Source organism: Drosophila mojavensis, unplaced genomic scaffold (assembly GCF_018153725.1).
Source record: "Drosophila mojavensis isolate 15081-1352.22 unplaced genomic scaffold, ASM1815372v1 contig_136, whole genome shotgun sequence".
In the NCBI taxonomy this organism is placed as follows: domain Eukaryota; kingdom Metazoa; phylum Arthropoda; class Insecta; order Diptera; family Drosophilidae; genus Drosophila; species Drosophila mojavensis.
Window position 1 is genome coordinate 4324343 of NW_025318667.1, and position 25015 is coordinate 4349357.

The following is a 25015-nucleotide window of genomic DNA, read 5'->3' on the forward strand; positions in this document are numbered from 1 at the left end:
AGCGCATATAGCCAATAAGAATCGGAATAAAAGAAAATAAAATATTTAATCAGCCGTTAGTGTTTACAGAACAGAATTCTGTTAGCTTTTGCCAGCACTGCAATGAAACAGTTCTCTTGTGAGCTTCTGTGAACTTTTTTGGGCAACAGCTGATTTCAAAATTTGGCAACCATAATTTACAAACATTTTCATAACTAAAATAAGCATGTTATTTATTTAAATTTTCGAGTTTTTTTTTTTATTGCTATAAATTATATAAGAAATTATGAAAAAGCCTTCTAATTAAAATTAAGCTTATCAAACTGTACATGCATTAACAGAACTGTTAAAACTTTTACGCTTTTGCCAACACTGCCATGACCCATGTGCAATTGAACGAGTTAAACATATTTGGCCAACAGCTGATTTTGAATTTCGCAACAATCGTGCAAGTTTATTTATTTACGTTTACGTAACTGAATTACATACGACGTTTTTCCATTTTAGACACAACTTTCGTCCGTGCCAACGCACACAGATGCCGTAGAGCACCACAAGTTGCAGAAGCCCGACGCCAGCGCCATCAACGACCGGCAACAAGAGCGAATAAACAAAACAAACAACAAAAGCGACAACAACAGCAACAATCGATCGCCCACTCGTTTGTGAAGTGGTCAAACGAGATGACACGGTCGGCGCAAGACGTGCTGGGCGTACTGCGCGGTCTGCAAATAGTTGCGGAGGCGTGCGGACGCGAGCATCTGTCGCTGACTAAGCATCTGTGGAGCAACTCGAGTGTGCGCGAACTGATCTCAGTGAACGTGAGTCAGACGGTGGACGCGTTGCGTGAGGCCAGCGAACATCCGAGCGACCGACTGCGCAAGGCTCAAGAACTGATCCAGGAGACCGGCGAACGAGGCTACGTTGTCGCTCACGGCCTGTGCCAGCTGCTGGAGACCAAATTGCCGTGCGACCTAAGCACGTTACAGCGCCTCAATTGGCAGCCGAGTGGCTCGGGCAGCGGTGCAGCTGGTGAGGCGACAGCTGGCAGCACGGCCGGCGGTCAGGGCCAGCGGTCGAGCCGCAGCCACCTGGATGGTGCCGACGCATCCACCGTGGATATCTCGTCCATAACGCTGCTCGAATTCGAGGAGATCCTCTCCAAGCGCAACATGAACCGCAACGTCAGCCTGCGCACGCCCAACACGCAGACCAAGCAGCTGCCCACACCCGATCCGAAGGCAGCCCAGCACAAGGCAACACCTATCCCACCTGAGCCCGTTGGCGGCGACGGCATCTTGGCCAAGGACACCGAATATGTGGACAATCTGATGCGATTTGTGGCCGGCAGCTCGACGGTTTCTGCGGCCGAAACACCTGGAAATAAGGGTAGGCATGCGGAACGGTTTCCATATTTCCTTTGTTTCAATTCCATTTTGAGTGAATCTGCATCCGGCGTTCCAATTTCATTTGCTTCCCTAAAATCTGACTTACAAGCGAGAAACTCATTTGGAGTGAATGCTCATATGCATAGCCGGTGTGCCATTTCCATTTGTTCCCCTAAAATCTCACTCTCACTCCTAGAGACTAATTTTTATGAAAATTTCATTTCTCCAATTCCATTTCGTTGCATGCTGAGCGAATCTAAATTTAATGCGAATCAGCACTGCCCTAATTCCAATTCTATTTTGAGTTAGCCTTCATATGCATTGCCTCTGCTCACATTTCATTTATACTGCTTCATATGCATTGCTTGTGTTCCGATTCCACATGTTTCCCTTAAAACTCGCTGTATGCAATCACTTTCCAATCGTTTCTGTGACTAAGTTTGTTTTTCGTGTTTCAATTTCAAATGTGTCACACTTCAGTTGCAATTCTTATGGACTGCAGTTATTATGTTTCACATTCCACGTGTTTCACTTTCATTTCCACCCCAATTTCATACCTCAATTCCCATAGTTCGCATTTCAATTTCATATGTTATCGACTCGATACGAAATTGTGCACACTTACAACTCTAGCCTGGCCTAGCTTTCAGATTTTCGACTAGTTTGACTGTCAGTTCCATTTGTTTTTCCACTCAAAATGAAATCGATTCGAGCGAAATTTCCATTTCTTTCGCGACATGCTTTACATCTGACATGTTGCACATTTCTAGCTGCTGCAGCTGCTCCGCCGGCCAAGGAATCGACGCTGCCGGAGCTGAGCAAGGTGGCCAAGCAGAGGCGGGTGCCGGCGTCGCGCCTGGGACGGATGGCCTCGTTTGGCGGCCTGTTCGCCGGCTTGGGCCTGGGCACCATCAATGAGCTGACCAAGGGCGCCCTCGGCCTGGGCGGATCGACGAACATGCGCGACGCCCTGCTCAGTCCGGCGAACGCGGAGAGAATTGTGGACACGCTGTGCAAGGTGCGCGGTGCAGCACTGAAGATCGGCCAAATCCTCAGCATACAGGACACGAACGTGGTCTCGCCGCAGCTGGCCAAGGCGTTCGAGCGTGTCCGGCAGGCGGCCGACTATATGCCCGACTGGCAGGTGGAGCGCGTGATGACCACCCAACTGGGGCCCGACTGGCGGAAGCGTTTGCGCACCTTCGACGACAAGCCGTTCGCGGCAGCTTCCATCGGGCAGGTGCATCGGGCCACGCTGCTGGACGGCATGGAGGTGGCCATCAAAATCCAATATCCCGGCGTTGCCCAGAGCATCGAGAGCGACATCGACAATCTCGTTGGCATGCTCAAGGTCTGGGACGTCTTCCCCCAGGGCTTCTTCATCGACAATGTGGTGCGTGTGGCCAAGCGCGAGCTCCAATGGGAGGTGGACTATGCACGCGAGGCGGAATATACGGAGAAGTTCCGCCAGATGATATCGCCCTACAAGGAGTATTATGTGCCCAAGGTGGTGCGTGAACTGACCACCGCCAGTGTGCTCACCACGGAACTGGTTCCGGGAGTGCCACTCGACAAGTGCTTTGAGCTCAGGTGAGTGCTGGATTAGAGGCGGATCTATTATTAGTAAATACTAATCTCTCTTGAGTTGCAGTCGTGAACCAGTAGTTCACTAGTTCCAAAAGTGTAATTTTGGAGAGACAGTCGTAGTTATGCATTTCTCTCAGATAATACTATTAAGTAGGCAAACAACTGGTTCATTATTTACTAGTTCCGAACGAAAATCTCCTGTCTATCCATTCCTGCCATTGATTAGACACGGACTGGCTTATTGTTAGCTAGTTCCGAGTGAATAATAATGTATTTCAACTGTATTCATATACCTTAGGCAATGCAATTGATCAGACAAGATAAGCTCTACTTCTCCACTGGTTTACTTTTGAGTCTAAATATTGCAATGGTTCATTTGAAAGTTCATGTACCTCACTGACTCCAGTAAAGTCTCAATATCCATTACGTCAATATTATTCGCTGTTCAATTCAATTCCTTTAAGCTGATGTCATTGATTAGACAAAGACAGATGCACATGTAGCTGGTTCATTTTACATTTACAGTTTTCAACCGGCTCTCCGCGAACTGCTATGCATCTAGTTCTCAGTTCAATATTTTTGTTACCTACATGATTCGCTATGCGACACAATTTTTTGAACTGGTTCATATGTTATTTTCCACTAGTTCCAGATAAAAGAATTATTATCGCGGAACTGGTATTCACCTTATCCTGTAAATGCATTTGGGCTTACTTTTGTCTTTTGCCAACTTTTAAGGTTTCGCCCTCGTGACTATTTAACCAACCTGTTTGTCCCGAAACCCACTTTAATTATTCATTCTTAATCTTAATTCTGTTTAACCTCACTTTATTGTTCGTTAGCCCTAATTTTCGTAATCCCTGCCTATTTTTTGAGTCTATTAATATCTCATTCTAATTTAACCTCACTTTTTCTTCCTAACCCATATTTGACCTTAATAATTTGCATTTTTAGTCCGGTTTAGCTTTACTCTTTGCTCCTTCAACCCAATTTAAGTTCACTTTTCTCTCTCAAAACTCTATTTAAACTCTCGTTTTCTCTATTAATCCTCTATCCAGCTATGATCATCGCGCTCACATCGCCGCCTCGGTACTAAAGCTCTGCCTGCGCGAGCTTTTCGAGATCGAATGCATGCAAACGGATCCGAACTGGTCGAATTTCCTGTACGATGTGAACAGTCGACGCTTGATGCTGATCGACTTTGGTTCGACGCGCTTCTACAAACACGAGTTCATCCGGAACTATCGCCAGGTGATCATCAGTGCGGCGCAGAACAATCGCAGCGGCGTCCTCGAGATGTCGCGCAAGATGGGTTTTCTCACCGGCTACGAGACGAAGCAAATGGAGCAGGCGCATGTCGATGCGGTGATGATCCTCGGCGAGATCTTTCGCTACGACGGCGACTTTGACTTCGGCAAGCAGAACACGACGGAGAGATTGGCCGCTCTGGTGCCAACGATGGTGGCGCATCGCCTCTGCCCGCCGCCGGAGGAGATCTACTCGATCCATCGCAAGCTGTCGGGCATCTTTTTGCTCTGCGCTCGTCTCAATGTCCGCATGAACTGTGTGCCCTTCTACAAGGACATTATACTGGGCAAGTTTAAGGATTAAGCCAGGACTTGTTTTCTTTTAATATTTTTTTTTTTGTCGTGTGTTTGGCATGTAAACAAAATGCTCATAGTCTCTGTTACTGGCCACTAAAGGGAAAACGAAATGTAATTGATTAGCAAACAGTTAACTTTATAGTTTTAGAAAGGTTGCGGAATAAATAACAAAAGCTCAATTTTCCTTTTTCCTATTAATCTAACGGCAAAATATTCTGTAGTTCATTTGTAAAACGGAATCAGTAAACCCATAAGCGAGTAACTGTTTTTTCTGTAATATATGTATAAATAAAAAAAAGGTTAATACTGTTTAATACCCATTAGAAAATATATGTTTTGAGTATTAAATTAATTGATACTAAAATAATCAATAATATTTAATTTTATTACATAAATCGTTGTAAAAATAAATTGTTTTGTGCAGCTGTTCATATTAACATAACTGCAAATTGAGCTACTTTACAGATAGCAGATTGAACCATTGAACTGAATCTATTTTTGCCAACAGCGCGGTAAGTTTAAAAGGAGTCAGCTTAAAAAAACGACGGTATTAATTGCAGCCTGTTGGGCTTTTTGAGCGACACTTGCAAGCGGCTGTTCATTTTACTATAAGACAGTGGAACCAAAGGTATTAGATCCTCTAAATTCAAGCTTCTTAGCTAACTCGCATTAAAAATAAAGATCAAAGCTAATAGAAATTAACGGCAACGCGTTTAACATTCTGGTATGTCAACGCATCCACGTTCGCTGTTATTAACAGTGGCGCAATAAATAAAACATGAAGTATCACGCCGGTATAAAGCACTTGTACTTGAACTGTGATCTTTGATAACATACGAAACGATCAAGTATCATGCTGGTACAACACTTTTAACAGCTCCCATTGAGCACAACAGTGCCAATTAGAGTATTTGCGTTATTTTGATTATAATTTGAATTGATTTCATACGGTTTGGTTTTTGCCTTTACAATTTGTTATTCAACTATACAATTGGATTTAATATGGAAAACACGCCATTATATGACTGCAGCAAAAGGCGCATTAAGCATTTCCAATGGAATTCGCCTGACATATCTGACCATATCTGCGTGGAGCATTCGTAAATAATAATATGTCGCTACTCTCTTTTAAATATCATTTTCAGTGCGTTTTTGCATTTCGTGCGTGTCAGATCGTTCGTCGTGCACTTCGTGCGTCTCATGCGGTGTGCGATCGGCGAAGTAGTAGTCGCCGCAGTAGCGACACTAGCAACAACAACAGCAACAGCAACTATAGTAATAATAATAATAATAACAACAAAAGACAGCGCCTTATGTACATATGCATATACATGGCTCTGTCTGTGTGTCTACGTGTATTTTATTAAATTTAATTTGTGCGCTCTTTATTTACTTAAAATATATGTATATATACATTCATATATGTTTTTGTTTAATTCAATATATGTTGCCGCCTGTTGTTGTTGTTGTTGCTGTTGGTGCTGATGCGACTTAAAATGCGCGCGCGCAACTCAATTCCAATGTGTTTACAGTTACAAATATCCTTTTCTCGTAAATAATTTGATTTTTGTTTATTTTTTTTTTTTTTTTTTTTTTTTTGTTGTGTGAACCTGTTCACCAAAAGCCAACTAAATTAGTGCAAAAATTTACAACACGTCATGTAAAAATAAAAAATAAAATATATATATATATATATTTATATATAAAAAAAAGTGTTTGCATGTGTGCGAATGTGTCTCTGTCAATGTGTGTGTATGTGTGTACGTGCGTGTGAGGAAGTTACAGTTTAATGTTGGTTAGTCTCAATTGTCGACGACGAGGCTTTGCGGCTGATTGATGCCAGAGTTGTTGTTGTTGCCAGCTACTTTGGACAAACAAATGTAAGTATATGCACAAGTGTGTGCGTGTGTGTGTGCGAGAGGGAGAGTGTAAAACGAAAGCCGCAAGACAAAGTGCAATAGCAGCAGCAGCAGCCGTTGATCTTTATACGCTGCTGCTGTTTAGTTTTTTTTTTATTTTTATTTTTTGTTTTATCAATGAAAGTGTTTTTGTTTTGTTTTGTTTTCCTTCTTTCCTTCATGGTTTTATTACTGTTCCGTCTATTTGGTTTGCTGCCAGCTTGTTGCATCTGCAAATTGTGAATGCAGTTAGCCAACGAGCGAGCTCAATTGCCCTGACTAATATTTTTGTTTTGTTGCTCTTCAAGCAATTAGTTTAGCTTAGTTTTAAGCTAGCTAATATTGTGACTGTGCTAAAGCACACACATGCATGTGCATATGCACACATGCGCATACATACGTTTATACCTACAACTGTAATATTTACAACAGTAATATTTTAATAGTTACAGTTATAGTCCTTTTTTTTTCTGTTCATTGGTTTCACTCTTACTTAAAAATACCCTGTAGAAAAAGAACATTATTAATAAATATTAGTAAAGCGTGTATGTACTTATAATTTATCTTATATGTATATTTTAAATATTATTTATTTTATTTATACTGTTTCATTGAGTTATTTACCTGTTAAAAACTAAGTTCACTTAAATTTTGCAAGTTTTGTAGCTGATTATATTTGCATTTTAAACATTTTACAGGGTATTTGCTAGTTCATCTTTGTCACCTACCTACGTTGTGGTGCTTCAAGCTTTTCATAGTGTGAACTGTATTAAAACGTGACATTTTCCTTAGCAACATTTAGAACAATGTTTATTTATTTTGTATTCATATTTGTTTTTCTTTTTTATTTTTATATAATATTTGTTTATTTTATTTTTTTTTTGCATTTATTTATTCTACTGGACTATCAAAGCACGTCGAAAATAATTTGTACATACATACATACATATGTAGAGTATATTTATTATATGTTATATATTTATACGTATGTATGTATGTGTCTTCGTGTATGTGTGTGTGAGGCAAATAAACTGCTTTACATATGTAGCATGTGTATTGAGAAATGCCGTTGCCAGCGGCTACAGCAACAACAACAATCCGAAGAGAAGAAACCTTTTGATAATCATATCACGCCGTCCACTGATAATTCCCATTGTATTTCACATTTTGTTGTTGCCGCTCGCATTATCAGCAGCTCTCTCACTCTCCCGCTCCCTCTCTCGCTCTTTCTCTCTCTTTCGCTCTGCATCGCTCTTTATCTGCTCGCTGTGTTCTTAAGAGCATGCGACAAGAATTCGTTTAATTTATTTATTCTCTTCAATTTCATTCTTAATTTTTTTTTCTTCTCGAAATTGGATTTTTATTTTTTGCATAGAAGCTACGAATTGTTGTTTTGTTTTTGTTTTTATTTTTATTTCTAATATTAAATTTAGAATACAGTAAATACTCGCATAGTTCGATATTTTAACTATAGAGTAGAGATCAGATCATGGCTAATCTCATGCTCATCATGGAAATTCCTAAATAATAATTATCTTTAACTCTTGTGATTGTACATAAAATTTGGAGTGATGTAAATTTAACTTACCTATAATCTAAATTTAAGATAAATGTAGGAACTCTTAATACAAACAATAAAATATTTAAATATATTTATAACATGTCAAGATTTTCCCGATCCGCCCACTATGGGCGTTGCAAATCGAGCCATCGCTATTGTGAATAAACAACTGCAAGTGATAACTAATATAGTTAATCATATATTCCTAGTTGTAACTCATCCTACAAAAAAAACAACGTATTATTTGTGGAATTCGAAGTGCTTTAACTTAAATGAGTTTTCCTTTTTTTTTTTTTTTTTTTGTGCTCGAAATAATAATAGGTAATTAAGTTGAGTTCATGTAACAACTTAAACTAGTATGAAATAAAACGGCGTTGGAAACGGTGTTGGAAAGTGCAATTCTCAAAAGAAAAACTTAAAAAGTTAACCAAACTCTAAGTTGGCAAATTTTGTTCTCTTTTGGATGGCGAAAAATGAGCCCAATGTTGTGCGATGTTTATCATTTGCATATGTAAAGACAGCAAATTGGCAATGAAGCCAAAAAAAGAAAAGAAAAAAAAAAAAAAAAAAAAAAAAAAACAATAAAATCGACAAAAATAATAATATTAAATTATTGTGTAATTTACATTAACGAGCGGATGTCGTTGGCTTCTACAATATAATGAACCAATTACCCAGTTTGTCTCTTGATTCGATTGCTCGCATACAGCGACAAAGCAACAAAGATACAGATATATAAATGTACAGATACATATATAGATAGACATCTGTGTATCTCACAGATACATAGATACAGATGCGAATGCTGAGATTTAGTGCGCCTTTTGCGCTGCCATTTAAATATTTTCATTCATGTAGAAACACCCACTTGATGATGATAATCAACATTAAAAGCGTTGCGAATATGCTTATGAGATACAAGATATGTACATATAGAACTATAAGTTAACAGATATACAGTATCTCTCACGCTTACCCAGAGGCAGACAGGGGCAGAGGGTGATCCACTGCCTCTGCCTCTGTCTCTGTCTGTCTTTCTGTCTGTCATTTGTGTAGCATCTCAAGTGCCGCTTCCGCATTTGCCGGCCACCCACGTGCCAAGCGCCAAAAGTATTCAAAAAGTATTCGTGAGTACACTCAGACACCAAATAGTAGTTCTTCTTACTCGTTTCTGTCAGCATCGGCCCCCAGAGCAAAAAAAAATTTCCAAAAAGAAACAGACAGCAAAAAAATCAATTAAGAGTGCCTCCAGTTAGATGTGCACGAGTAGCAAATACCCAGCCTGAAAGGAAAACGGAATATGATATTGAATGAGCACTAAACGAATGGATGGAATGTCGAATGATGGCATAATGAAATGATGGATAAACAGACGAACAAACAGATGAACAGCTAGACGTAAAGACAAACGGATATATAGATCGACGGGCGGACAGACAATCGGATGTAGATTCTCCCAACTCATCTGCCAAATGCTCAGACTGACTGTAAGAAAGGCTAACTAATAGACTGATGGATCGAATAAACAGACGAAAGTACAGACAGCAGAACGAGCGGACAGAGGGACGGACGGACGGATATATCTGTATCGTTTCAGTACATTATCTCTTCGTGTAGGAATATACAGTTTTTTCCGCCTTTGTTAACTCTGGTATACTACACCTTTTGAGTAACCATTTTCAATGTAAATATATGTATATAGATGGAGTGGCGTCCCATCTAAAATGAACTCAGCAGCTGTCATTGGCAAATATGACGATTAAATTCTTCAATTACGATTCGCTTGCGCGTAAATAGCATACTAGTGACTATTATTCTTATAATTGAAAAAACAAAGTATAATTATATGAATATATATAGATATGTAGATAATGCATACTGAATACTAGCACCCTTGAATTGTATTTGGGTAGTTCAGTGAAAGCACAAGATTTATTATAAAACTTGAATTCATTCATTCTTGAGTTGGGATCTCAACTTACAATTTCAGAAGAAATTGCATAATGTTGTGGAAGTTATAGATTTTCAGAAAATTTTTAATTGTCCTTAATGTGATCTAAAAATGCGTTTCGTGTGGTTATAAAAATTTTAAGATTTTAAGAAAGATACACTTACGAAAATATTAAATTCACGCTTAAATCCGAAAAATAATTGGTAAACTCATATGTATATTAATTTGTATAGTTAATCCCATCTGTTCATTCTCACTCACTTTTACCGCCTATTGCTATCTTATAGAGAACTTGATTTTTGTTTTCCGTTTCCGTTTCTCTTTATAAGCTATAGCTTTCTCTCTCTATCTCTCGTCTCGTCGCTTCTCATTTTGATATTTGAATATTTCTATATATTCTTGCTACTCTGGATTTATCTTTCTCTCGCTGTATCTGTCATTATCGCTCTCTCTCTCTCTCTCTTTTCTCTACATTTTTTACTCTCCTTTCTCCATTTCTCCCTGGCATTCACTTTTTCTTCCCCATTCCCTCTATCTATTCATCCATCTCTCTCTCCTTCTCTCTCTTTTTCTTTCTCTCTCCTTAGGTCTCTCTCTCTTTCGCTCTCTCTGTCTTTATTTATTGCCTGCCTTCATTTTTTACTGTCCTCTCTTTTTCTCTCATCCCATTTCCCTCGCAGTCTTCTTTACTTATGTTATCATTGCTCAATTCTAAGGGCATTCCCGCTTCGTGACTATCTATCCAAGATGTTTATCTAACTGATTATCGTTGTTGTTGTTATTGCTGCCGCTGTTGTCGTTGTTGTCGCTGATTCGTATTATTATTATTATTATTACAAGCTAACATATTATTATCGTTTTATTGTTTCTTGTGTGATTCTCTCGCTGGTTGCGCTGTTGACACTTCTAAGACGTTTTGTGATTGACACGTTTACTTGATTTAAGCACAGACAAACGTAAACACATTCACATATTTAAGTATATGTGTGTAGCTGTAGCTCTCTTGACTTGATATACACATGTAGATATATATATGTATGTATGCATACATATGTACAAATCGACGACTTGGCGAGTTTATGCACGATACGCGCGATAAAGTGTCGAGCCGGGAGGCCTTCACTCGTAGTTGAAGGCACAGTTCAACAACTCGCAGTTGAATTCGTTTTGCGCAGCTATTAGATAATGATAGAGTAATAGAGTATACCCCCCGGTCCCACATACCTCACACCCCCACACACACACACGCAGAACTGCTAAGAAGAAAATAACGTATACGAATACCGCTCCCAGCTGGCTAAGGGCTGAGCTCGACTCGGGTCGACTCGACTCAACTCAACTCGACTTGACTTGACTTGACTTGACTTGTCGTTTATCCAAATTTTGATTGTGCACGCAATTGAATCAAATCCTTGAATCATGATTAAAATTAAAATACGTCGCCTGACTTTTTACTTGTGCGAAAAAAGTAGTACAACAACAAAACTAAAATCCACTTTTATTACTGAGAATTTGAATATTAATACCCTGGATGTCTAGCAATCGTCTAGCTGGGTAGCTTTTTTATCTGCTAGAACTTTTCCATCGATGCTTTCTTCAACATTTCCATCGATTTATTTCATGTTAGCTTTGCACTTCTGTATTTTATTGATGCATTCAAATAGGGTATCTATTAGTCTGTCACACAATTGTTTTTCTCCAATTATTGTCAGAAATTTTACAAACTTTTGGTTTAATTGTGTTGTGTTAGTTGTAAAGAGGGTATCTGTTAGTCTATCAGCTGCTTGTTTGTATTCATATGTTTTTAAAAATTTCCTTGCATTTCTCTGTCCTTTGATTTCATACAGGGTAGCTTTTAGTCTATCACATGCTTGTTGCTTTTCCTCATAATTTTCCATCAGCATTTCAATATATTCCTTAGCATTTTCCTTTTCGGTTAATATCAATACGAAAAGTTTCCATTGCAACTTTTTACGTTGGTCGGAAAATTCGAGTTTTTCTAGTTATGCTGAGAACTCGACGATCAAAAGTAATTAAAAATTATGTCTTTGGCGCCAGCCAAACTACAACAACAACAACAACAATGAAGAGTAGATGACGAAGAAGAAGCAGCAGAAGTAGGAGGAGGGGCAACAACTATTAAATACATAATTTATCAACAATTTTCATGCCAAGTCCAAGGCGTTTGTTAAGTGTTATTAAAATTACAAACAACAGCAACAGTCAATGTGTGTGTGCGCGCATGTGTGTGTATACGTGTGTGTGTGTATCTCATTTATAAGCAAGTTTGGAATCTATTGCCATGCCTCATGAATATGCAAAAAGTAGAAAAAAAAATATATAGCCAACGAATGCATCGAAGGAAATGCCGGATAGTTTTTCCAATCATAAATTATAGTGGCACGAGCAATGGCCAACTCTTGTTTCTTTCTTCTTCTTCTTCCTTCCATTGGAAAATTGCTAACTAGACATTAAGCTGAGAGATATTAAAAACAATTATAGAGCGAAACAACGGCTGTCGCGAGTCCCACCAGATATTAAGCAAAATTAACTACCAGAAAATAGTTGGAGAGTTGTAATTGTGATACTATATTGAATTAGTTATGTTCTAGATTAGGTAGTACTCGAAAAATAATGATATAGTGAACTGATATGTATAGAAATGCAATGATATAGCAACAAGTTTCTAGACCTCTACTAGAGAGAAAACCAGAATATGAAAACTTGTCGTCGGTAAATGACTAGACGATACTAGAACTTCTTGAGGCTTACAGCTGTTGATTACATGCTGAATAATACACGAATTGAAGTTACCCGGACTTCTTCAGTTTAAGTTTTTGTGGGATATATTTTAGCTTCATTCTATACATATTGAATAATGATTTATGCACAAGCTGGTATCCTAAAAAGTAAAGACTTTTACGGGTACCCCGAACTTTTTCCTGAGTCTTACTTGGTGTTGGATAAATTGCAGCTTCTGTCTAGGCTAGACACGATACCATAACATCTTATCTGAAATGAATTTGCATCTATCTAAAATGTATTTGAGCTACGTGATTGCTTAATAGAGTCAATCTCAACCTCCTATAGAGAGAAAATCAAGCGAGCAGCTTGATATAAATCTCTGCTGATCAAGAATGTAGTATATAGACTTTATCGGCTCAGTCACGCCTGTAAATATGCCCTACTTAAAAATTTTCCGTATCTGTACAGATAATGTAGTCTTGTCCCATTTCGGCTTTGAATAAGGTTTTTAGAGTAGAGAGGATAAAAAGAGAAAAAAATATATGTAAGAAATGACTTTACTAAAAAGAAACACCAAAAGAATTTAGTCTGATTTCATAATATAGAAGTATATAATTATATATATAAACAAAATGCAAGAAAAAAAAATGTTGTCATCGAAACTAACAAAGGTTTTGTTCGCTTATCAAATGATAATTGGTATTGTAGTACTCATATATAAGCCGGCGATATAAGAAGTACTATTAGCGATAAGGTAATTGAGAAATTGACTCATATGCGTAGCATGGATAGCGCAAGTCAAATTTAATAAGGGTCTAACAAAACCGCGGTAGCACGCACAAAGTTACACAATCCCCAATCTCTGAATCAGCGCAAAAAATGTGGGCAATGTGCAGTCGAAATTGGCATTAGAATTGGTTTTGGCGATTGCTATACGAAATAGTAAATACACATTTCATATTTGTGTTGCGCCATCAGGGAGAGTGAAAGAGATTGGGAGAGGGAGTGAACAGCTAGGGTATACCCTGTAAAGAGATGAGAACAGATCTAAAGGCGGGATGTTGAGAGACAGAAAGGGAGATGGAATTAAAGGGGAAAGGGGGAGTAGGAGGATGAGGTAATGAGAATGGAAGTCAAGGGATAATGAAAGAGTACACAGAGATGGAGAAAGAGAAACATAGAGAGGGAGAAAGTTTATAGAAGGTGCTTCGATGGGGTATATTTCCTAAATAAATATCAATTGATCTAAATGAATCTGAGAAACTCCACAAAAAGAGAGGGAGAGACACAGAATATTTATTGTGAGAGAGAACGAGAGAGAATAAAACACGGGGGAGAATGGTAGCGACTAAGCAGTGAAATAGTTCGGTTATACCCCATAGAATACAAGGGATATGATCTGATCGGCAAAGAAAACAGAAAAGAAAAAGAGCTGATTAAGATTGTTTACAGACAATATGCCTAACTATCGTCAATATACCCTAGCTATCGATCAGCTTTAATGGGCAGCTAGGCAAACATGAAAATTGTCGATATTTTACTTAGCAATACTAATAAGAACGATAAATTGTTTGTGTAAACGTCTGCGCTGCTGCTGATTCTTCTTCTTCATATTCTGATGTTTTTACTTTGTATTGAATTTAGCTCTTCGGGTTTTTTTTTTTTTTTTTTATTCAAATTATTGGAGGTCTGGTATTTAGCTGTTTTTGTTGTTGTTGTTGCTGTTGGTTAATGTTTTTTTAACTACAAAAATTGTTTAAACAATATAACACTTAAGCACTGAAAGCGCATTGTGCGGGCGTTTTTTCTGCTTAGCAGCAGCAAATCGACTCGAGAGATTTTTAATTTCGATTTTCATTTACGCACGTCGCTAGTCATATATGTACATATATGTATCTACGAATCGGATTGTATTAGCATACCATGTACTCTACGTATTCATATTGAAATTGTTTATCAACATTCATATAGTTGTATATGTAACCAAACTGATCTAAATATATTCAAGACTAATTTAAATGACTCCAAGGGATTTTACAGCATATTATTCGGAAATAATCTGAATCAGCTGATTCCATCTTTTAAACAAATAAATCTATAGTATATTTAGAGTATATATGTATGTATATGAATATAGTATGTTTAGATAGTGCCCCATATGCTTGGGCTATATACATACAGCTGAATTTCTGTCTAGATCCTAATATGTTCTTTATTAAGAGCTGATCTTAACAGATATTATATGATTTTTTGTTTTGTTTTTAATTTGATTTGTTTATCTGTTTATCTGTTTGAAATCAGTTTAAGATCATTGACTTAGCGTAATTTGAATTCGCACCTTTTTATTTAAACTATAATTCTGATCTTCTAATTTTTGTCGTTTCACTGATCTAAACTCATCTTTAAACTTGTTCTGGAATCAATGGCTAATCTTGACAGAAAGTCAAGTTTGTTCTTTATTAAAATATATGGAATCAACTGAGGATTAAGATCTGATCTCTATAGCTATTAGCTTTGCTTATTTTAACAGATCTTTAAGCTTATTCTGTTCCACCTAGTACATCTCACTCACTTATTGGATAGTTTGTTATCAAATTTTGGAATTAGTTTTTTAATTTCATGTTGAATGCGCGTTATGTGTTAAATAGTTGGTTACACTCTGCACGTGATATTCCATGATAATCCCTAAACAGAAACCTGATCTTCGGTACCTTTTGGCACAGCATGTACTGAGCAAGCGAACAACCTGTAAGCCAGTTGGCAGTTGTTGCCAGTTGGCAGTTGTTGCATGTGCAATGCGTTGCACCTGTCTTCCGCCTGTTGTCCCGGCCCCTCGCGGCAGCCCCGTTTATAATACCAGACCAGACCATACCATCCGATTCGATCTTTGGTCTGTTTATGAACGATCTTGACAGTATATGCGATGCGGCTCGTAGATCGCAGCTCACTGAGCGAAACTTGTTTCGCCTGCTGTTTCTGCCGCGAGAGAGTGAGAGAGAGAGAGAGAGAGACAGAGGGAGTGGGTGAGGGGGAGAAGGTGGGTGGCTTGGCACATTCCTGGGCCGGCGTCATCGATGTTTGCCGGCAATCATGATGATGATGATCATGCTGGTGCGTAATAATCATTTGCGATATATCGAGAACGTTGCTCGGCTGGTTTTCTCATTATTATTCTTGCGCATCTCATTCGTTGGCTCCGGGTTCCGTTCTACAGACGACCTTAAGCGGGGCAAAGAGCGGACATTGCCAAAGTTGGGGACTGGAGCAAACCACTTTTTGTTGTTAAAATCGCAACAATGTTGGACCTGTTGTCGCATAGTTCATAATATATATATTTATATATCTATATATTTATATATATATATGTAGATGGCGATATATGTATATTTTCCCTGCCTTGCCCACAGCCAAGTTTTTACAACCGGTTCTCTCACTCTCTCCCTGTCTCTCTCTCGTTCTCTTGTGAGTTGCTATTTTTGTGTCCCCAACAAAAAATTTACAAAAAATCAACAACAAATAAGGAAAAATAATAAAACGCAAAAGAAATGATAAGATGCAAGCAACGCATTTTCATTATACATCGATTATATGGTCAAGTGCTTGGGCAACGTAATTAACGAAAGTACGAGTATACCCCCAATACTTATATGGTATATAGTATATATTTATATATATATACATATCGATATATAGAAAAAATTGAGCAAAAAATTTAATTGCAGCGGCGTTTCATAGATTCGGAACTGGAAATTGCTGAAGTCAGAGGGATGGCTGGTAGACTGTGGGCGTGGCTGAGTTAAGGGAGAGGGGTTGGTGGAGTTTGCCTTTTGGTGACTTTGAGTTTTGATTACGGCCGCATCGTTGGTTCATTTTATAGGGCATATGTGCCCTATCAAAGCTACGTAATGCAAGCTTGATAAGAGCTATAGAGAATCGTCTCTCGGTTGGAATGTGTGTAAAGAGAGAGAATTATTGTAATACCTATATGGCATTGTGCTAAGTAAATAAGACAGACGATTCATGCATTGAAACAGAAAAAATGGTATGATAATGCTGAAGTGCTATTGATAATAGATCTATGTGTCAGATGAGAATGGATTGAAAAATGTTGGGAAATTATAAAGGCGATAAAGAAAATGTGACTTGTTAAATTGTTTTAAAGATTGATAAAGAGAGTAATATAAAATTGAAAAACGGTGGAAAGGGAACTTGGGAGTGGAGGAAACGGAGAAAAGAAAGAGGAAGTAGATGAGGGAAGAAAGGTAAAATGAAGATGAAGAGGAGAGAACAAGGGTGGGTGGATGTAGACGATATAGGTGACAGGCGACAGGCGACAGTTGAGATAGGGAAGGAGACACACAGCTAGTGCAGGCAGAGGTCGTTGATAAGGGGGAGGGAAGAGCGAGAAGTAGAAAAGGGGCGAAAGAGAGTGATGACACAGGCGGAAAAAGAGGATGGAGCGTAAGCAGAGAAGAAGGGGGAAGAGAGAATGGAAGGAAAGCAGAAGAGCAGTAGGACTAGAGGAGTGAAAAGCAGAGAAGGGGGGGTGGTGTACTAGGGGGAACGGGGAGAAGAGCTCGAAGCAAAAATGCAAGAGAGGACAAGTAGGTTGATTTGTTAACTAAGAATTGGAAATTCCAGACATGAGTACAAAGTACAACTCCAACTGCGAAACTGGTAAAGCTCCACGCAAGTGTGTGGCAATGTGTATGCGTGTTGGTGGGTGTGTCTGCATGCAAAAAAGTGATTATAGTAACGCTTCGATGAACTGCCAAAAAAAAAAAAAAAAAAAAAAAGAAGTAAAAAGAAAAATTTCAATTTGTGCACGAAACTTTTTATCACAAAATGCGGCAGGCCCAGGGACTCAGGTCAACTTCTAGATATTATCCATAAAAATATAAATTTATGTATGCAACTCAATATTCCAGAAGATGACAGTTCATCTAAATTTGCTTGCCTTCAGTTCCCCCGCCTATTTGAAATGTTTGGCCTACAAATTGAGTAACCGTAAACCTGAACCAATTTGTAAATTTGTATTATTCATTTGCGATTTTGTTGTGGTCGTCATTTAACACCTTTAACATCGAACTATTTTGGATCAAGTCAAAAATGCCAAAGACAAGCAAGCAAAAAACATTCAGACGCGACATGAATCGCAAATGAACGGGACAAGATTTGCTTTTTGGTTTTAAAATATTTGGTATTGGGTTCAAATCGATTCGATTTTGTGCTCAAAGCAGCTGAACCTACCTAGGCCTTACATAGGCTCTCTTTGCCTTGGTATTATGCGTATTCACGTCAAGTTATTTAAGGGCATTTGCAGAGAACTCAAGCTCAAGTCACGGAATTTCATTTATAAACAATCATTGTCTGTCATTGTCCTTATCATTATTCCCTTAAAAACAACATTATGTAGATAGGAAGTTAGAAGAGTTACCTGGTATGTCTTAGTCGGTTAGTGCTAACGCGAACACCCTTACTTGTCATACCCTGAACCCATTGAAAATGAAAAGTATGTAACAGGCAGAAGGAATCATCGGAGACCCCATAAAGTATATGGTATATTTTTCAGCGTGACGAGCTGAATCGATATAACCTTGTCCGTCTGTCCGTCCGTATGAATGCCTAGATCTCAATAGTTATAAGAGCTAGACAGCTGAAATTTTGCATGTGGACTCTTGTATACTATACGAAGCTTATCATATTTTTTCGATAACTTGTCCGATAACTTTTTTATCGAGAATTATCGAAAAATTGATTTTGTTTTTTCAGCCTAACTTGAACACTTTTAAACCTACAAAATATGTGAGCTGTTAGCTTAAGGTAACTGTTGGAGTGGTGGCGTCGCCGAGTAATAAAAAGACCAGGTTGTAGTTTCCTCGTCTTTGTGGGATGAAAGCTGTGCGTCCATATGAAATATGTGTAATAGATGTGTACTTAAGTGTCATTACCAGGAGAGGAAAGCGACAAGTGGAGCGGAGGCGCGGGGGCGCTAAGTACCGCAAACCAGTAGGAGAACTGGTGTTGGGGTTGTGTTATTAACAGAATGCTGTTAATAGCATAACATGGTATGGTGTGGCAAGAGCAATTATTTTTAATGGGATCTGGCATTAACAGTAACAGATATGCAATTCTTTCCACTCGATTCAAATATTTCGGACAAAAACTGTTGTTCAGCTGTTCAGTTCACTGTAAAGCTTTATAAATTACACATTGTCTATTTTTTTACGATTTTTTATTGAAATACTGATATCATTGAATTATTCGGCTCAGCAGCATTATCTAATGCCAATTAATTCCTAGTCATCTAAACTCGATGTTACAATCCAATCTTTCAGCTTACACTTGCTGAGGTGTTAATTTTTCTGTTAACTCCTCCTAACATCTATCGATAAAAAATTATCATAGTGGGACACAGCTCTAAAATCTCCTACCGTCATTGCGACCCTGTTCCGTAAGAATCGACTAGGTAGCCAACATAAGCCATAAGCATTCAGTTTCATTCGGGCTCTCGTTGAGCTCAGACTTCCGTTTTTTTCTTTTTTTTTTCATTGCAAAATTTGTTGAAGTGTGTTAAAGTTCCTTTTTTTTTGGATGGCCTGTTTTGGATTTTTTTCATATGCGTTGGAAAAATTTTTCTTATATTTTTTTGTATATATATATTGTTTTTTTTTTTTTTTTTATTATTATTTTGTATGGTCTATTTTGGAAATTTTTTTTTGTATATGTTTTTGGATACACATATACACATATATATATATATATATATATATATATATATATATATATATATATATATATATATATTTTTTTTTTTTTTTGTATGGCCTATTTTGGAACAATTTTTTTTTTTTGATTTTGTATTTTTTTGTTGGTGAGCTGCAGCGTATTTAGCTGCATATTACTGAGTATAGAGTATACTTAGAGGCTCGAAGGCGTACATATGCAACAAATGCTGCACTGTCTCTGAGCAACATCTACCGATAAAAAATGATCAAAGTGGGGCACATCTCTAAAATCTCCTATCGTCATTGCGACTCTGTTCCGTAAGAATCGACTAGGTAGCGAACATAAGCCATAAGCATTCAGTTTCCTTCGGGCTCTCGTTGAGCTCAGACTTCCTTTTTCTTTTTTTTTTTTTTTTTTATTGAAAAATTTGTTGAAGTGTGTTAGTTACTTTTTTTTGTATGGCCTGTTTTGGATTTTTTTTTTTTTATATTTGTTTTGGATATATATAGTTTTTTTTTTTTTTTTTTTTAATATGGCCTGTTTTGCAACAATTTTTTTTTTTTTATATCGTTGTTGGATATACATATACATAAATTTTTTTATATTTTGTATGGCCTATTTTGAAACAATTTTTTTTGGTTTTTTATTTATTTTTTTTTTTTTTTTTTTAGCTGCGGCGTATTTAGCTGCATTTCCCTGAGTATAGAGTATACTCAGAGGCTCGAAGGCGTGCATATGCAACGAATGCTGCACTGTCTCTGAGTAATATCTATCGATAAAAAATTATCATAGTGGGGCACACCTCTAGAATCTCCTATCGTCATTGCGACCCTGTTCCGTAAGAATCGACTAGGTAGCCAACATAAGACATAAGCATTCAGTTTCCTTCGGGCTCTCGTTGAGCTCAGACCTCTTTTTTTTTTTTTTTTTTTTTTAGTCTTATTGAATTGAAAAGTTCCCATTTTTTTTTGTATGGCCTATTTTGGAATTTTTTCTCTTTTTTTTTTTTTTATATGCAAAAATTTTATTTTTGAATATGTTTTTTGGATATACATATACAATTTTTTTTTTTTTTTTTTTTGTATGGCCTATTTTGGATATTTTTTTTTATTTTGTATTTTTTTGTTGGTGAGCTGCAGCGTATTTAGCTGCATTTGCCTGAGTATAGAGTATACTCAGAGGAAAGCGTACATATTCAACGAATCAGTCTCTCTGAGTATGCGGTCCGAGTGTTGGGATTGCTGTCGCCCGAAAAAACCGAATTATGACATGGACCATTGTTTCGAGTGAGATCAGAAATCAAAAAGTCAAGTTTGATTGCAGTCAAGAAATCAGAAGTATTCTATTTATGCAAGATTGGCTGTAATGAAGTTTCTTCAATAAAGTAGATCGGTGAATGGCGATTATAGACAATCAAGAAATGTTCACTACTGTTTGAGGTAAGTGTATTAATATGTGGTTTATAGTGAATAGAGAGTATCTAAACTCCAATTTAAAGATGTTTGGCGGAGAAAATATTTGAGACGCATTGTTATACCCTGAACCCATTGAAAATGTTTTGTTAAAAGTATGTAATAGGCAGAAGGAGGCGTGGCAGATCCCTAAAGTATATTTATTCTTGATCAGGGCGACGAGCTGAGTCGATATCGTCTTGTCCGTCTGTCCGTCCGTCCGTATGAACACCTAGATCTTAGAAGTTATAAGATCTATATAGCTGAAATTCTCATTCGATATCTTTTTATCGAGGATAATCGATAAATTTATTAAGTTTTTTCAGCCCAATTTGAATACTATTAGATGTGGAGATTTTGTAATTTACAAATTTTGGATACCCCCTTTGCCGCCAATTAGTACTAGATACTTGTTCACATACACTTGAACATTATGAACACGTTTTGAAAGCTTGGAGGGTCCAGGGTATCTCCTAGTCGAGCAGTCTCAACTAGAGCCTTCTTGTTTAATAACCAAGAAGCTCGGCATAAACTGAATGACTGAATTTAAACTTGGATTTTGCTGTCTAAAGCCAAGCACATCAGCTAATGGAGTTTTCTCTAACTTTTCCCGCCCTAGCCTAATACACTTACGTATATTAATAGGGCTTCATGTGGGTGCAGTTTGCGTCTGCGTTATAATAGGCTCATGTGTCAGCCGCTAGGACAAGCGACAACTTAATTTGTCCGATAAATTAATTATGAAAGTTATGCTGCGAGCAGAAAATGCATAGCCAACTTAAGACTAAACTAACTAAATACACTTACACAACTATTACGTAAAATACTGAAGTCTAATTTTATAACACAAGGTCCAAACTCAAATTCAATTCCCGTTGATTGAAATTGAACTAACTTTCAATCAACAAGAATTGGATTTCTGGAGAAAAAGTTTATTTGAAATAAATACAGTAAACAATATAAATGCTCGAAAGTGAAGAAGTAATGGGATTTTCGGAATTGTAGTTCTTCAATATATTCAGGCGAAAAACTTTAACTGAAAAAGAAAACGTTATCTAAAAAACTCGGAAAGTTGTTGTAATGTCTACCATTATCCTGGGTATATTAGTTTGGGCTGGTAGAGGTGTTCAAGGGTAGAAATGGGCGGTATTAACCCGACAGTAGATTGAATATGAATATACATATATATTCATATATGTATGTGTTTATTGTCCGTATGTATATATGCCTGCATCTTCACTCTATGCTAACAGTTTGCAACAGTCAACAACAATTGAATATGAAGTCACATACATACACCCAGACAAACACACACTCATCCAACTATATGCCTACTATGCTTTATTGTTCGCCAAACATGTGTTCACATGGCTTATGCGTCACAAATTTTGATATTTACCAAAATTTTATTAGTTCTTTCACGTAAGTTAAAGGGTATATTGTTTTTTGTATACATTTGGCGACATTTTCGCCTAGAAATACAGTTTTGTATATCTAATAGGGTCTGTGAATATTTTTAGATTATCGTATCGATGATATTTTAAGTTTTGAAAAATATCAATATCATATTTGATATGCAACATTAAAAATATCGATATATCAATATTTTTCGATTTTTTTTTTTTTTACTTTTTTCCTACAGTAAATTTATAACTTGTCCCAAAAAAAAGAAAAAATAAAAAGAATAAGTATGTTTTATTTATTTGATAAAGACCGCTTAACTCCAGTATTCGGTATTCAAAACTATCATAGTGCTTTTTATTCGTATGCCATATTTGATGTTTTAGATTTGGATGTTCCATTTTTAAAGCCAGAATAATTCGTTTTCACCAAATTCAAAATTTGTGCTTTTCGCTTGGTTATATATTTTGTATACAGAAACAAAATAAATGTATTGATATTTTGAAATATTTTCGCGTTAGTCAAGGGGAAAGTCAAATTTGAAGGCATCAGCGGCTCAGCCCCTTCTGTCTGTTACAATTTGGTCATTTGCATTAGGTTATCCTTTTTAACACAAATTTGTTTACGCTAATTTAAAGCTCAATTTTACAGGGTATCCAATTGTAAAGTTTTTTGATGCTCTCTTTTCACTTGCTTTGCTTTTATTTAATTTAAATTCCTATCTAATAACCTGTCCACTATAAGTGTACCTTTGTGCCTGTGCCAGTACTTTTACCTATACCTGTATCTGTTCTATAGTCTGTTGTCTGTAGTCCGTGCTCGCATTTGGTATTTGGGCAGCTTGCTTTGTAATCTATGCATCTGTATACAAAGAGTTGACCAGTCGCTGAACTCACACAACTTTATACAAACAGTTACACATACGCATACAAAGGCCGTTACAAATACACCACAATTAGCCATTGAAATTGATAACAATTTTTAATTACGCTGCCGGCTCTACGTTTTTTTTACTCGTTCGGCACACGTGAACAAGAGAGTATATGTGTTTTAAGATCAGATAAGATGTATAACATATAAACATGAAATAAAATAAATAAAATAATACATATATCGATGATCAAGTGAATATGCAAACGAGGGGCGTGGCTACATCTATATCTCAAACTTTGACAATTCCTCTAAAATTCCTATTCATATACCTGTCTAATCCTATAAAATAATATTGTTATATATACAGGGTTGTCCATATTCGACTGACTCCTGTCTTTTATTTATTTATATCAAAATTAAACACAGCTTTTTTATTTTGACGAGAAGAGAATTTCTTTAAAAAATCGATTGGGATGAGAGCTGTGTGCTGTGGAGCGCCGTCTTGTCGAAACCAGAACCTCCTCACACGCTTTCGACGAATAACTGGCATAACAAAAGTTGCTATCATATCGCGATAACGCTCCTGATTGACGGCAGCAGCTTGGCCATCTTCATTTTCGAAGAAAAACGACCCAATAATAGTTTTCGCGCTAACGCCGCACCAAATAGTGATTTCGTTATTGTAAAGAGGAACCTTTTGAATTACGTGAGGATTTTCATTTGCATAAATACGGCAATTTTGCTTATTTACCGACCCATTCAATAAGAAATTAGCCTCATCGGACATGCTGAATTTGTTCCAAAGTTGACCGATTTTGGAATGTCATTGGCGACGTCTCAATACGATTCAGAATCGCTTTCTCGCAACTCGCTTTACATTTCGCTTTGGCTCTCTTCTCGCTTCGCTTGCACTCTGACATGTATCAAGCATGTCTGACATGTATCATGCAGAGCTTTCTCGCTCATCGCTTATCGCGGCCACTCTGCCATCAGCCTTACTGATACATGGTAAGAATCTGCTCGTACTGAAGCTTCCAACGCGGCATTTCAATGAGCGATCTGGCATCTCTGTCAGAAGATATAAGGCTGCCAGATGGGTCAGGCGAATATGGTCTTTAATAAATGTAGCTCATATTCGGTATTGAACGGGTATGAAGCAGTCAATTAAGCTCGACAGCTCCTGTATCTTTTTATATTTCATTGAATTTTTTTTTTTTTTTTTTTTTGTTTGTTTTATTTGTGAATGCGGGAGCCTGCATTTAAATTATGTTCTATTAAATTTTGAAAACCAATATATATTTATTGAAAATGAATAAGGATGTTTCAACTGGACATTACCGACTGCAGAATATTCACTTATCAATAGGGGATGTGAACAGTAATTTAGTCGTGAAAATTTCTACTTCCGAAACTGTAAAAGATACAGCTCTGCCCTATTTGCTCCACTGAGCATAGATTCACCATAAATTTTTCAATTTGAGTTGTCAACGCGGGTATTCAAAATTGCCAGTCCTTTGCACTGAATTCATACTGGAAAAATCTTAACACCTTATTATTTGAAGGTGTATGTATGTATGTTTAAAATTTTAAATCTGTAGCTTCCATAGCGGACAGATGGATAGCAAGACGGTCATTGCATTAAGCTTCAGATTCGTGAATGAGTATAAAAATTGATTGGTCGCAATTAGGGCGTAATAATTAAGATATTAGCATAAGCAAATCGATGTGATTTCACGATATGCAATAATACAAATGTGTTTTAACAATGATTTTCATTTCTCCTCTTTTTTTTTCAGCTTGCAGTATGAACTGGAGAAACAATTAGATTTTGAATTGGAAAAAAGGTAC

At 37.2% G+C, this 25015-nt stretch overlaps 1 protein-coding gene and 1 long non-coding RNA gene across 2 annotated transcripts; both read left to right on the top strand.

Moving 5' to 3' along the window:
• Positions 1-315: 315 nt before the first annotated feature.
• On the top strand, positions 316-4737 carry LOC6585318 (atypical kinase COQ8B, mitochondrial). The gene is made up of 4 exons (XM_015160859.3): positions 316-425; positions 487-1368; positions 2138-2957; positions 4013-4737. Exons 2-4 carry the CDS (start codon positions 663-665, stop codon positions 4563-4565), a joined length of 2079 nt encoding a protein of 692 aa, XP_015016345.1. The 5' UTR covers positions 316-425; positions 487-662; the 3' UTR covers positions 4566-4737.
• An 859-nt stretch (positions 4738-5596) lies between these two features.
• On the top strand, positions 5597-25015 carry LOC26527128. The gene is made up of 3 exons (XR_001448963.3): positions 5597-5833; positions 6183-6438; positions 24964-25015. It is a non-coding gene; the product is annotated as an uncharacterized LOC26527128 (long non-coding RNA).

Excerpts from the sequence above, each read along its gene's own strand:
- LOC6585318 (XM_015160859.3), top strand. The coding sequence starts at position 663 with ATGACACGGTCGGCGCAAGACGTGCTGGGCGTACTGCGCGGTCTGCAA. Across the intron at positions 1,369-2,137 it reads CGAAACACCTGGAAATAAGG|CTGCTGCAGCTGCTCCGCCG; the intron begins GTAGGCATGCGG and ends GCACATTTCTAG. Across the intron at positions 2,958-4,012 it reads GACAAGTGCTTTGAGCTCAG|CTATGATCATCGCGCTCACA; the intron begins GTGAGTGCTGGA and ends TCCTCTATCCAG.